Raw genomic sequence first — 12,595 nt, forward strand, 5'->3', positions numbered from 1 at the left:
ACGCAGAAGGGCTTACTAGTCGACTGAACTCTTTTGATTTGTTAATCCCTCTTCACCAGTGGCACAGAAAGAGGGTTCTTTAACAAAACATCATACACAACAAACACCTCTAACAAACTAAACATAAACTTTTTGTTGTTAAATGCAGAAATTTGGTTTTAAACCCCTTTACTGCTCTCTTGGCCTCTCTTGCCCTTGTGCTCTTGCAGCCTTGCTCTCCCCTTTCCCTTCCCCCCTCTGTCCCTGGCCGGCCTCTACTCCTATACTCTCTCTCTCTCTCTCTCTCTCTCTCTCTCTCTCTCTCTCTCTGCCTCTACCACCCTCTTAACTCTCCCATGACCTGAATAAACTCTATTCCGTACTATACTATTGTGTGGCCCCTCAGAGGCATCTCCCTTCCCCTCAGGCCTCGCTGCACTTCCATGGGCCATATGCCCCCCACTCTCTTCATCCTTCCCCTAACATTGGTGCTGTGACTGGGATCATCATCCTTTCACAACATTGGTGCCCTGTGACTCTTCCTTTCAGTGACTTTTCCTTTCATTGGTGCCCTGTCATCTTTTCCTTACATTGGTGCCCGTCATCTTTTCCTTACATTGGTGCCCCTTGTGAGGAGGTTAGATTTCCTCACGACCAGAAAATCTCTTTCCTTTCCTTGACTTTTAACAACCTTGGATTGGTGCCAGTGCAACTCATCCTGAAGCTCACTAGCCCAAGACCCGGTAAGCTCCCTCCCCACATCGGTCAGAGTAAGCATCCACTAGGTCCCAGGGAAGTGTTCCTAAACTACCCCTGAGGACAGATGCTTTTACTGACCCTCATTCTAGGACTTTTTCCCTTGGGACCCCCCTCCTCTTTTTACTAGACCCAGGCCAGGCCTGGATCTCATTCTGGAGCACCGCCTCCAAGGAGCACCGCCTCTGCTTTAAGCCCATTGCTGACTCTCACCCATGGGCCGCCTCCGTGGAGCACAGCCTCCGAGTTTAGCGCCCCCATGGCAGCTATCCCTACCCTCACCCATGAGATTGTTTTCGCTGCCTTTGTCCCTATTTCCTGAGATGCTTTAGTGTAATTTACAGTGATCAGAAACCAATAAACTGCACTCCCTCCCTAGCTATCTGTTCTGTGTGAAGGTCTGGCCCTGCCCCTAGCCTCTGCTTGGGACTGTTTGCTAGACCTAGCTGTTCCCATCCCACATGTGCTTTCTCAGTTCTGGTCTCTGTTCCAGACTCTTTTTGTCAGCTGGGACCCAGTGGGCAGGCATCTGGTCTTGCGGAAGGTTCAGCCTTGGTTGCTTGGGCCTGAGGCAGGAATCCGGAGCTAGTAGAGCCTGCCAGTAGGTGGGCTTCCTGAAGGAGCAGCAGCCAGCGACACTGCTCCCGCTGGAGCTTCAGAGCAGGCTGATGTGCTGTGGGCCTAGTGCCCCAGGCTCCGGCCGCTCCCTAGGGGCAGCGAGCAGTAGGGTGGCGATTGGGTTTCTGCAGGGACCCTGGCCCTGCTGGCAGTCCCTAGGGAAAGCATGAAAGCAGGCCTCCTAGTAAGCAGCCGCCTGCCTAGCAGATCACACATGTGGTCCCCTGCCTTGGCGGCAGCACAGGTACTCCCCCGCCCACCGAGGGGCGGGGTGGCCCGCCCCCTGGCCTGAACTGCTAGCCTTGCCCTGCTGCCACAGTACCAAACCCCCTCCCTGTATGTGAGTGCCTCCAGTGCCCCAACTGCACTTCTCACCTGTGTGCAATAGTGCCTGTCTCGTGCATGTTTTGTTTCCCTTTATTACTTTCAATCTTATTCTGCCTGCTAGATTAAAGTTTTATTTATTCTAAGCCAGATTTCTGACTGCATTGGCAGCTAAGGTAACTGCAGTTTAACTACTAAAAAAAAAAAAAAAACAGATTTCTATTTTCTAACAAGTAGCTCAGATATATGGTTACTTTCTTACGTAAGCTCTGGTTCCATTAATGCTTCATGTTTCCTCTTGCTAAACTTCCTTTTCCACTACATATAATTCTTGCTCCTTCTGCTCCATAAAGGCTCATCTTAAAAATGTTTATGTTGTTAACTCATGTTGTTATCTCTCATAAGCTACAATCAGATCTACCTCCAATAGACCAAATAAGACTCCACCCAGATAAGTACATCTGCCTAAAGCTCACTACCTATTCTAAAGGGTGGGATTCCTCTAGATTTCAAATGTGGGTTTCAAATGTACATCTAAAAATTTTCCTTTCTTTACTGAGATAGTTAAGCCAAACCTGCACAGGGACGTAGATTTTCTCGAGACCAGTCCTTGCCGGCCACCCCAGCCCACCCCATCGGGCTCGGCATAGTGGCAGCTACATGGCTGGCGCTGCGGTTGCCTATTCCTCTTAACCGACGCCACTGCCTTGAGTTCCTGTACTGTCTCTTGTTCCGCTGACTGCCACAGTGACCGTCTCCTGCCGCCGTTGTCATGTGTCACAGCTGCCTCCCCGTCTGCCGCCATGGGCTGATATGCCAAGAGCTGCCCGACTCACAGACTTCCAACATGTGAGTTGTCGCCATTACTAGAGCTCTAGACACTTGCTGGCCACTGCTCCACCATGTGTGCCAATAACTCGCCATGTGGGCTGCTGAGATAGATCAGCCACACACCACAGAGTTTCACTTTTCCTGATACCAGATCATGGCTAAGATTCCCGCACAAACATCGGCAAATTTGTAGAGATTATCACTCCAGTTGGCAGAGAAAATCCCCGATTTCCCAAAAAAGGCCTGGCCAGCCTTTGCGGGCAAAGAGGGTTGCTTCTCTATAGCCACAGTTTTGAGACAGACATTGACCATTGAGAAGGTCCAGCCGGGAGTGCCCTTCACTCTTTATCCCTTCCCCCAGGGCTCTAGCAGCTGGTTCACTCAGCCGAAGACCAGGCCTGTTGAGGGCACTCTCTGCCAGATCCGGGATCTGGCGAAGCCACCAGGAGTCCGAGTGACGACTAGCGACCCCTGCGCATAGGCGAAACTTACTTTCCTACCGATTTTCATCCACTGGGATGCTGGATTGGATGGCTCCGTAGCCCCTCCCTGTACCGTCCCAATGGACAACTCAATGTCTCAAAACGGGTCACCAGGCTCCCCACTGGGATGTCTCCTGGAAAATTCCAAATCTCTAACACTGACACCTCAGCTAAAGACATCTAAATTGATACATCTCTACAACAATGTTTGGACTCAGTATTCACTAGATAATGACTCAAAATGACACCCTAGACTCATTAATTTTATGAGACTTTCACTCATACTGCCAAAGATCTGGTAAATGGAAAGAGGTTCCCTGTGTACAGGCATTTATCTATCTCCGCTCTAATCCTTCTCTGTGTTCTTATAACCCCACCCACTGCCTTTTTAGCAATGAGGCAATAAGGCAGATGACACCACAGCTCTCGATCCAGCCAACGAGCCATCGCTGCAAAATCCAAACCTCTACCTCGGCTTCTATTCATGTTATTCTAAGCTTTTCAAAACTCCCCTCCACAGCCAGACTCACATGTGGACGTGGACACACCACCCGGCCTCCAGCACCACTGCCGGTGCCCCTTTCCTCCCTTTCTGTCCTCTTCTGAGCCGCAATCTTATAGTCTGATGTTCCATGCTTTACTATGAGTCTCACTAATAATTTACTTCCTGAGGAAAGCCAGCGAGTTTGGGAGCAGAAAAAATGCATGCAGATGAGATTCATCAATCAGATAGACACTAACTTAGATCCTAAAAATCCAAAAGGTAAACAACTTCTAATGACCTATTTCTTTTCCCAGAGCTACCCCGACATAAGAGACTAGCTTAAAAGTTTGAGAGGGGACCCCTAACTCCACAGGCAGAAGTCTTGGTGCTGACCTTTATTAAAGTGTACCATGGGAAAGGTAAAAAGGCTCACAAATACCATATGCTGGCAAAGGCTTCCCGACCAGCCCCAGCCACTGCTACACCACCGGGCCCCTGCTACAGATGTGGTCAATAGGTCATTGGACAAAAGCTTGCTCCAGCCCTCACAAGCCAAGGGGCCATGTCCTAAGTATGATTCAGAGGAACATTGGGCTGTCGATTGCCCTGTGTCACACAAGACAGAGGGACATCATGCCCAAATAACCCTCCAGCCTTCTAGACTTGGCTATGGACAACTGAAGAGGCCCAGGCTCCCTTGACCTGACCACTGCCATCACGAACAGGGAGCCACGGGTAGCTATCATGGTATGTGGGCAGCCCATCTCCTTCCTCTTGGACACTGGGGCCACTTACTCTGTCCTGACGGAGTTTTGGGGACCCACTTCTCCCTCCTGTTTTCCTATTGTCAGGGTAGGAGGACAACCCTATCTCCCTCACCAAACCCCACCACCTAATTGTACTTTCAGGGGCATACCTCTCACCCATTCCTTTTTAGTAGTGCCAACATGTCCTGTCCCTTTATTAGAGAAGAGATATAGCTAAGTTGGGAGCCTCTATTTCCTTTGCTCTCCCCCCCCCACCATTTGCCTGAACCCAAGCTCACTAGCAACCCCTCTGCTTCTTCTATCCAGTCAACCTACTAACACAAACATGTTTCCTTTATCAGCTTCTGAGGTAGACACCGAGTCTGTTGCTAAACACTCTTCTGTTGTCATCCAATTACTAGACCCTACCAGGACCCTTTTAAGGTGATTCTTGAGATACCTGCACCTCTTTTACCACATACAAGATCCATGAGATCCCAGGTGAGAGACAGAAGTTGTTGGTAAGCTCTACTGTAAAAAAACAGCCAGAGTCCCCCCTGTAAGTACTATCAACATTCAGCTGCCCTGACTCTGATGTTGCCATGACTCCACACCTTTCCCCTATCCCTCTTCTTCATGGCATGACAAGCCGTTTTAAAATATCCGGGACACATTATAGTAATTTGCTCCGAACCTTATCAATCTTCTGTCTACTTCAACGACAGACAAAAAAATTTCTAATCAAACTATTAATTAGTTCCTGTTACAGGATTACCAGCCACTGTACATAGAGGAGCCTGATGAGAACATCTGCCAGGTGGATCCTGATGGTGAAAGCCAGCTGCACCCCCTTAAGACGCCCCAAGACAGCAGGAAGTAGCCAATGAGACTCGACGCCCCTATTCCCCTTTCACCATCGGCCTCCCCCTCCCTTTTTTCTCCTTTTTATAATAAGAAAAGGGGAGGAATGGCAGCATAAGGACTGCTCCTGAAAAATCTTTCTTTCTTCCAAACCAAATGTACTTAATCTCTACCTATAATGTATACATATGTGTGTTCCAGCATCTTGTCAAGTCCAGGTGCTTATTACATCTAGAACAGCTCCAGAGAAGCAATCTACAGATGCTTCAGCCTTCTCTCGAAGACACAGATGCTTCCACTGGACCTGTTCCTTCTGACCTATCCTCAGATGGTTCCACAGATCCTGGACAACAAGGAAACAGCCAACTCTTAAGACTGGACAAACATCCCTACCCCCACTTTTCTGGCCTCTCTAAAAACATTGCCCCAAACCAGCATGAAGCAGTCAAGAGATCACAAGGACCCTATTCCTGGTCCACCATCGCCTCTAATTTTTCTTTTTTAATTAAACAAAAATGGGGGAATGTTGGGATTCTGTAAACCCCACCCCTCAGTTACCTAGCAACAGCCAGGTATACCCCACCCCTCAATTACCCAGCAGTGGCCACGTATGCTCCGCCCCAGTGACCTGACACTATAAAAGGAGCTGCTTGATCCCTCCTCTCTCTCTTGGCCTCTCTTGCCCTTGTGCTCTTGCAGCCTTACTCTCCCATTTCCCTTCCCCCTCTCTCCCATGTGCTCATGGCCGGCCTCTATTCCTCTACTTCTCTCTCTCTCTCTCTCTCTCTCTCTCTCTCTCTCTCTCTCTCTCTCTCTGCCTCTACCACCCTCTTAACTCTCCCATGACCTGAATAAACTCTATTCCATACTATAAAAAAAAAATAAACCCCTTTACTCCTTTTACACTGTAAATAAAGCTCACTGTCCTGGGAACAGCCTCTATCTGTCAACCTTTGGCCAGTGAAGAAGATTCAGAGAAAATAATACAACCATCATTCAGAAAAAGGAGGGATGACAAAGGAAAATAATTAGGCTATAGCCTCAATTGCACATTCCCATGCAAGGTGCCCTGACTCGCCACAGAGGTAACAGTTAACTTCACTTGTCTTGCTGCAATTGATGGCTACATGACCAGCTTCACCAAACCTATAGGATTTCACCTTGGTGCAATCTTTTTTAATATGCCCAAATTTACCACAAGTATAGCACTTCTGTTCATCAGCAGCATGGTCACAGTCAAGAGTCAAATGGCCTGGCTTGCCACAGTTGTAGCAGCATTACTCTTGCTCTCTCTTAGGCTCCTTGCAGTCCTTGGCAATGTGGTCACCTCTGCCACAGTTATATCAGGCCTCGTCCCCCTGAAGATCATAGTTTTTGGCAAGATGACCAAACTCACCACAGTGGTAACAGATGTCAGGAATAGATAAGGAAAAAAACTGGAAACCTCTGCCATAGCTTCTCATTCCAAGACCCCGACCTCCACCAGTAGGGCATTCCCTGGCCCAGTGGCCAGATCGCCAATGCTTGAAACATCTGTTGCTTCTCATAGCTGCAGTTAGAGCTTTGGAGTCTGAGCTGACCACAGTGGAGGAGACTCGGATGTTGACCCAAGAATAAGAGTCACAAAGCAGCAGCTGTTTATTTTCAGGATCCTTGCCTGTGCCACACTCAACTCTCTTTCTAAATTTGACAGAAAGTGTAAATTGTGCTTGTTATACAGATGAGGTCAGGAACAAGATAAGAACAAGGCCTGTGATTGAACAGCGAAAAAGTAAGACAGGGACAGAGTTTTGGAAAGACAAAAGAGATAGGAGAGGAGGTGGCAAAGCCAAGATGGAAGAGGAAGAAGATGACCCACCCCTGTTTGGCTTTTAATAACCACAGGTAGCTATGAATATCTTATAAGGGATGGATTATTAAAGAACAATATTTCTTATCTAGGTGGGCTGTTTTTATTAATATCAATTTACTCTGAGATTATTGTGTAGACATTTTGTGGAGATGAAATTTATTGATTTAAATCTGACTGAGCGATTTCAAGCGTCTAGAATTTTTATTTTACTGGGTTGCTGGGAACATAAGCAGATCCCACAGCAGGGAGCTGTGGCCATTGTTGGGACGAGAGAGTAGCCAGAAGCAGAAAGAGGTGGAAATTGGAAATGTAGTGAGTCAGGTAGAGACATTTTGCTGACTGAGATGAAAATACCCTGCATATGCCATGTTGCCCTACAGTGGCAGCAATATCGAGGGTTAGTGTTTTCTTTTTCTAACATTTACCACAAAACCATCACTAAATAATGAGTGTGGTCTTAACTAATTAAAAAGACTTCACCCCACAATTCACCTATGCTCATTGGAACCCAGCCATTGTCCAGGATCCATCACCTAGCTTTAGTAGTCATGGAAACATAAGAATGTATACATTTTCTTATATCTCTTGTGGTTGGAAGTCGCTAACATTTGAACTTCCTAGAATAGAGATAAAAGAGGTAAGAATTGTATACTTGCCATGTTCTTTCCACTAGTCACCTTCATGATCCTAAGACATAAACACCAAAGAAGGCCTCTGACTTATAGGTCAGGCTACTGTTAGACATTAATTCCAGTTGAGTAAGTTTTGCTGACTACCATGAATGTCAGGAGTCGAATGTTAGTTCCTACACTGTACAACTGACTAATGGTGTTCATGTGAATTAGTGGCTGTGTGTTATTTACCTATGTATTAAATGAGAGTGATAGCAGTATGTGTAACATTGAACTGTCGCAATATCCTTAAATGTTCAAGTTAATCAAAGCATGAACATTTAATGAAATTATTTGTGCAAGTCCACCAGTCAGCAAGGCTTTGTTATGAGTAGGCACATGTGACTAAAAGAACATCTTTCATTTAGTTTCTTTACCACTACTTGTGACTCTCTCTCTGTGTATGTTTGATATTTCCAGTGACTTAGAAGATTGGTGATATTGTCATCCTCCAAATGGATTGCTATACCTCCAACACAAAAAGGTAAAGTATGACATATGAAGGCTTTCTATTTTGCTCATTTTAAAAAGCTCCTATCTACACTTGGGTTTCAGACAAGAACAGTATCACACCCTCTCAAGATAGCAAATTTGTCTAGCTCAAAAATCATTCTACATTCTGCTTTTGGATCCCTTTAGTCTACTACTTCAGAAATGCCTTGGTAAGAAAGAGTTCATGTTGATTTTCAACCAATGTCTAACAACCACACACCCATCATATTTATTAAATTTACCATATGGCACTTTTTCTGACTTGTCTCCTTTAGAAAGCGCATTCCAAGGAGTCTTTGGAACAATGATTACTTGACAGTTACTTAATCTCTTTTTGAAAGGACACCCCATTATAGATTCGTCAATCTTCTGCATGTTCAATGACAATGATATGCACATGCTGGAATCACTGATTGTTTTTTCCTCTTTTCTTTCTCTTAAAGGACTCATAAAGATATGTCATTATAATTTTCTCATTTTAATTTAAGTACTCTCATAGACCTGAACTGAAAGATCTAAATAAGTGATTTCATAATAAAATATGAAGTGTTATTTTTGAATCAAAGATGATATTGGCTCAGCAGAAATCCTCTAAATACAAGATATGTTGCACCTCAATGTAGTCAATTTTCATAAAGTGCAATATTGAATAAAAAGTAGATATAGAATGCACATATTCATTATTCACCTTCTTTTATATACATATTATAATTTTGATGATATAGCAATTTAACTTACTACCTCACATATACTAGTAAATATGCATTCTACCATGAAGTTTTACAACAAAGTAATTATAAATAGAAATTTCATATTGTGTTGATGTTGATTTGAATTACAAAATACTACACATATTGTTCCAGAGAAATACACACCCATTAGGATAATAGCTAGAGAATTATCGTAGTGTCTGATCCATCAAACTTTATCTAGTTAATATCCCCATTGTTTCATCATTTACGTTACTATCTTTGGGTATTTAAAGAAGTTATCCATGGTATTATTTGCCGTAAATGAACATACCATATGTGTTATTTTTCTTTTGTCTCTTTCCTCCCAAGGGTTACACAGATATTTAAATGCTCTTGTATGCATCATGCAATAAACAACTATAATAAGTTGAGACTTCCTCTGTTTGGAATACTTACTAAAGTTTTTTGTATCATTTTTGCTTTTCAAAGAAATCTGCAATAAGTATCACTGTAAATGATACCACTAACCCTATTTGTTGAAATGCATATTCAAAAAACAATATCAAAATTTGAAGGAACTGGAAATTATTGTCTAAACATATTACAATGGTGATGCCTGCCACAATCACAGATCTCACGTCTGTGTGTAGACTCCTAACACATGTACAATTCACTTAAATACAACATTGAGATAGCAAGGACAAGGAATGATGACTTCATACCAGTATAATATGACACATTCAGTTTTAAACATTTGTGTTCCTGTTGACTCTATAATTGTATTGTCTTGTCTTCAGATTTGCAGGGGCGAAGGAGTCGATCTTCAGAGTAACTGGCTTCCTATGCAGCCTATTATCTTCAGGACTTGGAATCGTTCTCGCAAACAGCAAATATTGGCGCGTCTGGGAATTTGAGAATACAGTTGTCCAACTTGTTTACATCGGACTCTGGGAAGCTTATTACCATTGGGAATTTAACTTTTCTGGTACTGAGACCACAGTTCTGGTACACAGACCTCTTAACTCTACCTGGACAATTTCACCTGAATTTCAATGTGCACGGAAGCTTATATTGCTGGCAATGCTGATAAAACCTATTGTTGTGATTTTTAGCTCAGCAGCCATTAGAGTCAGCATAATCAAAGCCACTGTCCCTAATATTCAGATAGTGTGCTACAAGTGTTCTATCTTAATTTTGATCCTCAGCAGTCTTTGTACCATTATTTCTGTTACCTGGAACCATGTAGTAGATCTCTATGGCCAAACCACCCTTGACTTTCCACCAACCTTTCCAGTTAAGAAAGAAGCCATGATAAAGAAACACAGCACTTATGTGTTTCCAATAGGTCTACTAACAGCCACCCTGTCACTCATTGGAGTTATTATGTTCCTCTTTGAGATTAGATCATTGAAATTTCAGAGGAGCCTGAATACTGCTAAACAAGCTGATGAAAGGTCCATAAATGAGTATTCTAGTGTATGAAAAATGTACCAGGAGACTCACTGACAAAATTCTCTACACCAACTCAGTAATCCTGTAATTACTTACTCATTTAAAATAAAATATCACATTGATTTTCCGTGTATGTCTGAATCTTTTATCTTCTTCTTCCTGTTGAATATTCTACCTTCCTTAAAGGTATTCAAATCCTAAACTCTACATTCCAAGATGAGTTGTTCAGGCATAAATCCAAGAACAAAATTTACATTAGAGGTTTATTTTTAAATAATAAAACACCACACAGGCATTTAAGCATGCACCAGGTAGAGGCACTTAACACCTAATGTGTATTGAATTAATAGCAGTACTTTTAGCCTGTTAGCACTGCTGAAAGTTGTGCTTTCTTTAATAAAAGAAGACAAATTGTTCACTGAGTATCCTTAGTGGAATGAAGACCTCACCACTGATGGAACTTTCTGAAATACCCAGTCATTTCCAATATGTTCTAATGCAGAAAAGTATTTCCTGTTGGGAACAACTTGGTAGGATTTGGACATGATTCAAGTGTATGAAAGTACTTGGAATGTTAGAGTATTAAACTAAATACTATTTGCAAAATAATGCCATGGATCCACTTAGTACCAAAGATTGAACAAGACCTCCCATAGAAATAATGAAATACCCTCCACAAACTAGAGAGATGGTGGAGGGATCTGATCTTGTAATTCAGTAGTGGAAACAAGCATCCAGCAAAACAAGGGAATCAGGAGTTTATGGTCCGTGAAATCTAACATCTCTGACGGACTATCAATTAGACTGTTTCTGAAGCTCTGATTTTACTAGTAACCAAACTGTTCACTTATACATGTTTCAGAGAACAAAGTCAGACTAATTAATGCGTCTTCAAGAAGTAAAGATTATATTTTGATTTTTCATAATATGTCTAGAGTTGCAAATTCAGCCACAGTCGGAAAATAATACAAACAGAACACGTTTTATTTTTATTATCAGTGTTGTTTCCAATTTAAAGACACTAAACATCATCTCTTCCAAAGCAAACAAATGTATTATATGATAGCTACTTTTTAGGCCAGGGTATTTCCAGTTTTAAAGTACCCCAGAAAAAAAATTATCTGAATGAATATTTTTTATCAATAGCAAATAGTAATATCTAATTTCCTTTATTATGTGTTTCATCAACTGTTGAACTCAGTTCAATCTCACATACCCTGTCTGAAGGAGTGCAGTTTCACATTGCCAGTCTGAGGGAACACAGCCTCTGTTGCTTTCCCACTGGTGTGCAGGAAGAAGTTCAAGCAGGGTAGCATGGAAACAAATCCCAGCGAGCTGCCAGTGTCTAGCCTGGGCCTGTGAACTCTGGCAGGTCAATGCTCTGCAGGGCGCTGAGATTAAAGCCCAGCTGGTGGGGCAAGTTAACCTTGGCCTGGTTCACAAAAGCAATACAGCACCAGCAAAAGAACTTGAGCAGAACTCCCCCAGGCTCCCATAGGAATAAAGAAATCTGGACGGAGAAGGTTTCAACACGTGTGATTTATTTTCATGTGATTCTCTCCTTTGTTCTGTCCTTTTTAAACAGTTCAGAATCCAACCACCTGCTTCCCATTTATTTGCCTCTGAGATTAGCCATAGTTGTTTTTCTAGAGATGTGTTTGTGTGTGTGTGTGTGTGTGTGTGTGTGTGTGTGTGAGAGAGAGAGAGAGAGAGAGAGAGAGAGAGAGAGAGAGAGAGAGAGAGAGAGAGAGAGAAAGAGAGAGAGAGAGAGAGAGAGAGAGAACAGGGGAGGGACTTAGGGAGTGGCTGATCTGGATAGAGTCTACTTCACCTTCTCCCATGGAGCTGAGACTTGGGGCGTCGCTAGAGCTTTGAACAGCTGCTCCCATTGCGGTTCATTAAGGCAGAGTGGGCTTACATTCCGGGAGTTCAGAAAGCATCTGCCATTTTATGATTATTTTCATAATCATACTTTGGGGCTTCAACTAATCTCAATCATTTCGTGCCCTCAGCAACGCCTGTCTTCTTCACAATCATCTATATAAGAAAAATTATTTTTATCAATTTCTCTTATTTACTCAGTTCTATTGTTCAAGGGGGTATATTTTATTTGACCTCCCCTACCTATCTTTAAACTATGCTTTCAGAAATCTCCAAGTGTGTAGTAAAGAGAGAACTTGAATCTATAAATTCATGCCATGGCCTTTCAGGGCTTGTCAATGATCTGTGTTAATCATACAACAATTACACTGTTTCTGTTTGCTCTTGGATAGTACCCCAGGAAGATTCCTGGAGTAATTACCTCATCTAGCCATAATGATCTCAAGAGTATAAGGAAGACTTTACAAGTAGGGC

The 12,595-nt window shown here is 43.1% G+C and overlaps 1 protein-coding gene and 1 pseudogene across 2 annotated transcripts; one reads left to right on the forward strand and one right to left on the reverse strand.

Moving 5' to 3' along the window:
- Positions 1-6,109: 6,109 nt before the first annotated feature.
- LOC308414647 (CCHC-type zinc finger nucleic acid binding protein-like) lies at positions 6,110-6,628 on the reverse strand (annotated as a pseudogene). Its single transcript has one exon. The product of its transcript is annotated as a CCHC-type zinc finger nucleic acid binding protein-like (transcript).
- Positions 6,629-8,059: 1,431 nt separating this feature from the next.
- Positions 8,060-10,270, forward strand: LOC308414825 (uncharacterized protein; the record flags this gene model as incomplete). Its single annotated transcript, XM_080910045.1, has 2 exons — positions 8,060-8,088; positions 9,586-10,270. 2 exons carry the CDS (start codon positions 8,060-8,062, stop codon positions 10,268-10,270), a joined length of 714 nt encoding a protein of 237 aa, XP_080766171.1.
- Positions 10,271-12,595: the final 2,325 nt, after the last annotated feature.

The sequence above is a fragment of the Micromys minutus genome (genome assembly GCF_963924665.1).
Source record: "Micromys minutus genome assembly, chromosome: X".
Classification (NCBI taxonomy): Eukaryota; Metazoa; Chordata; class Mammalia; order Rodentia; family Muridae; genus Micromys; species Micromys minutus.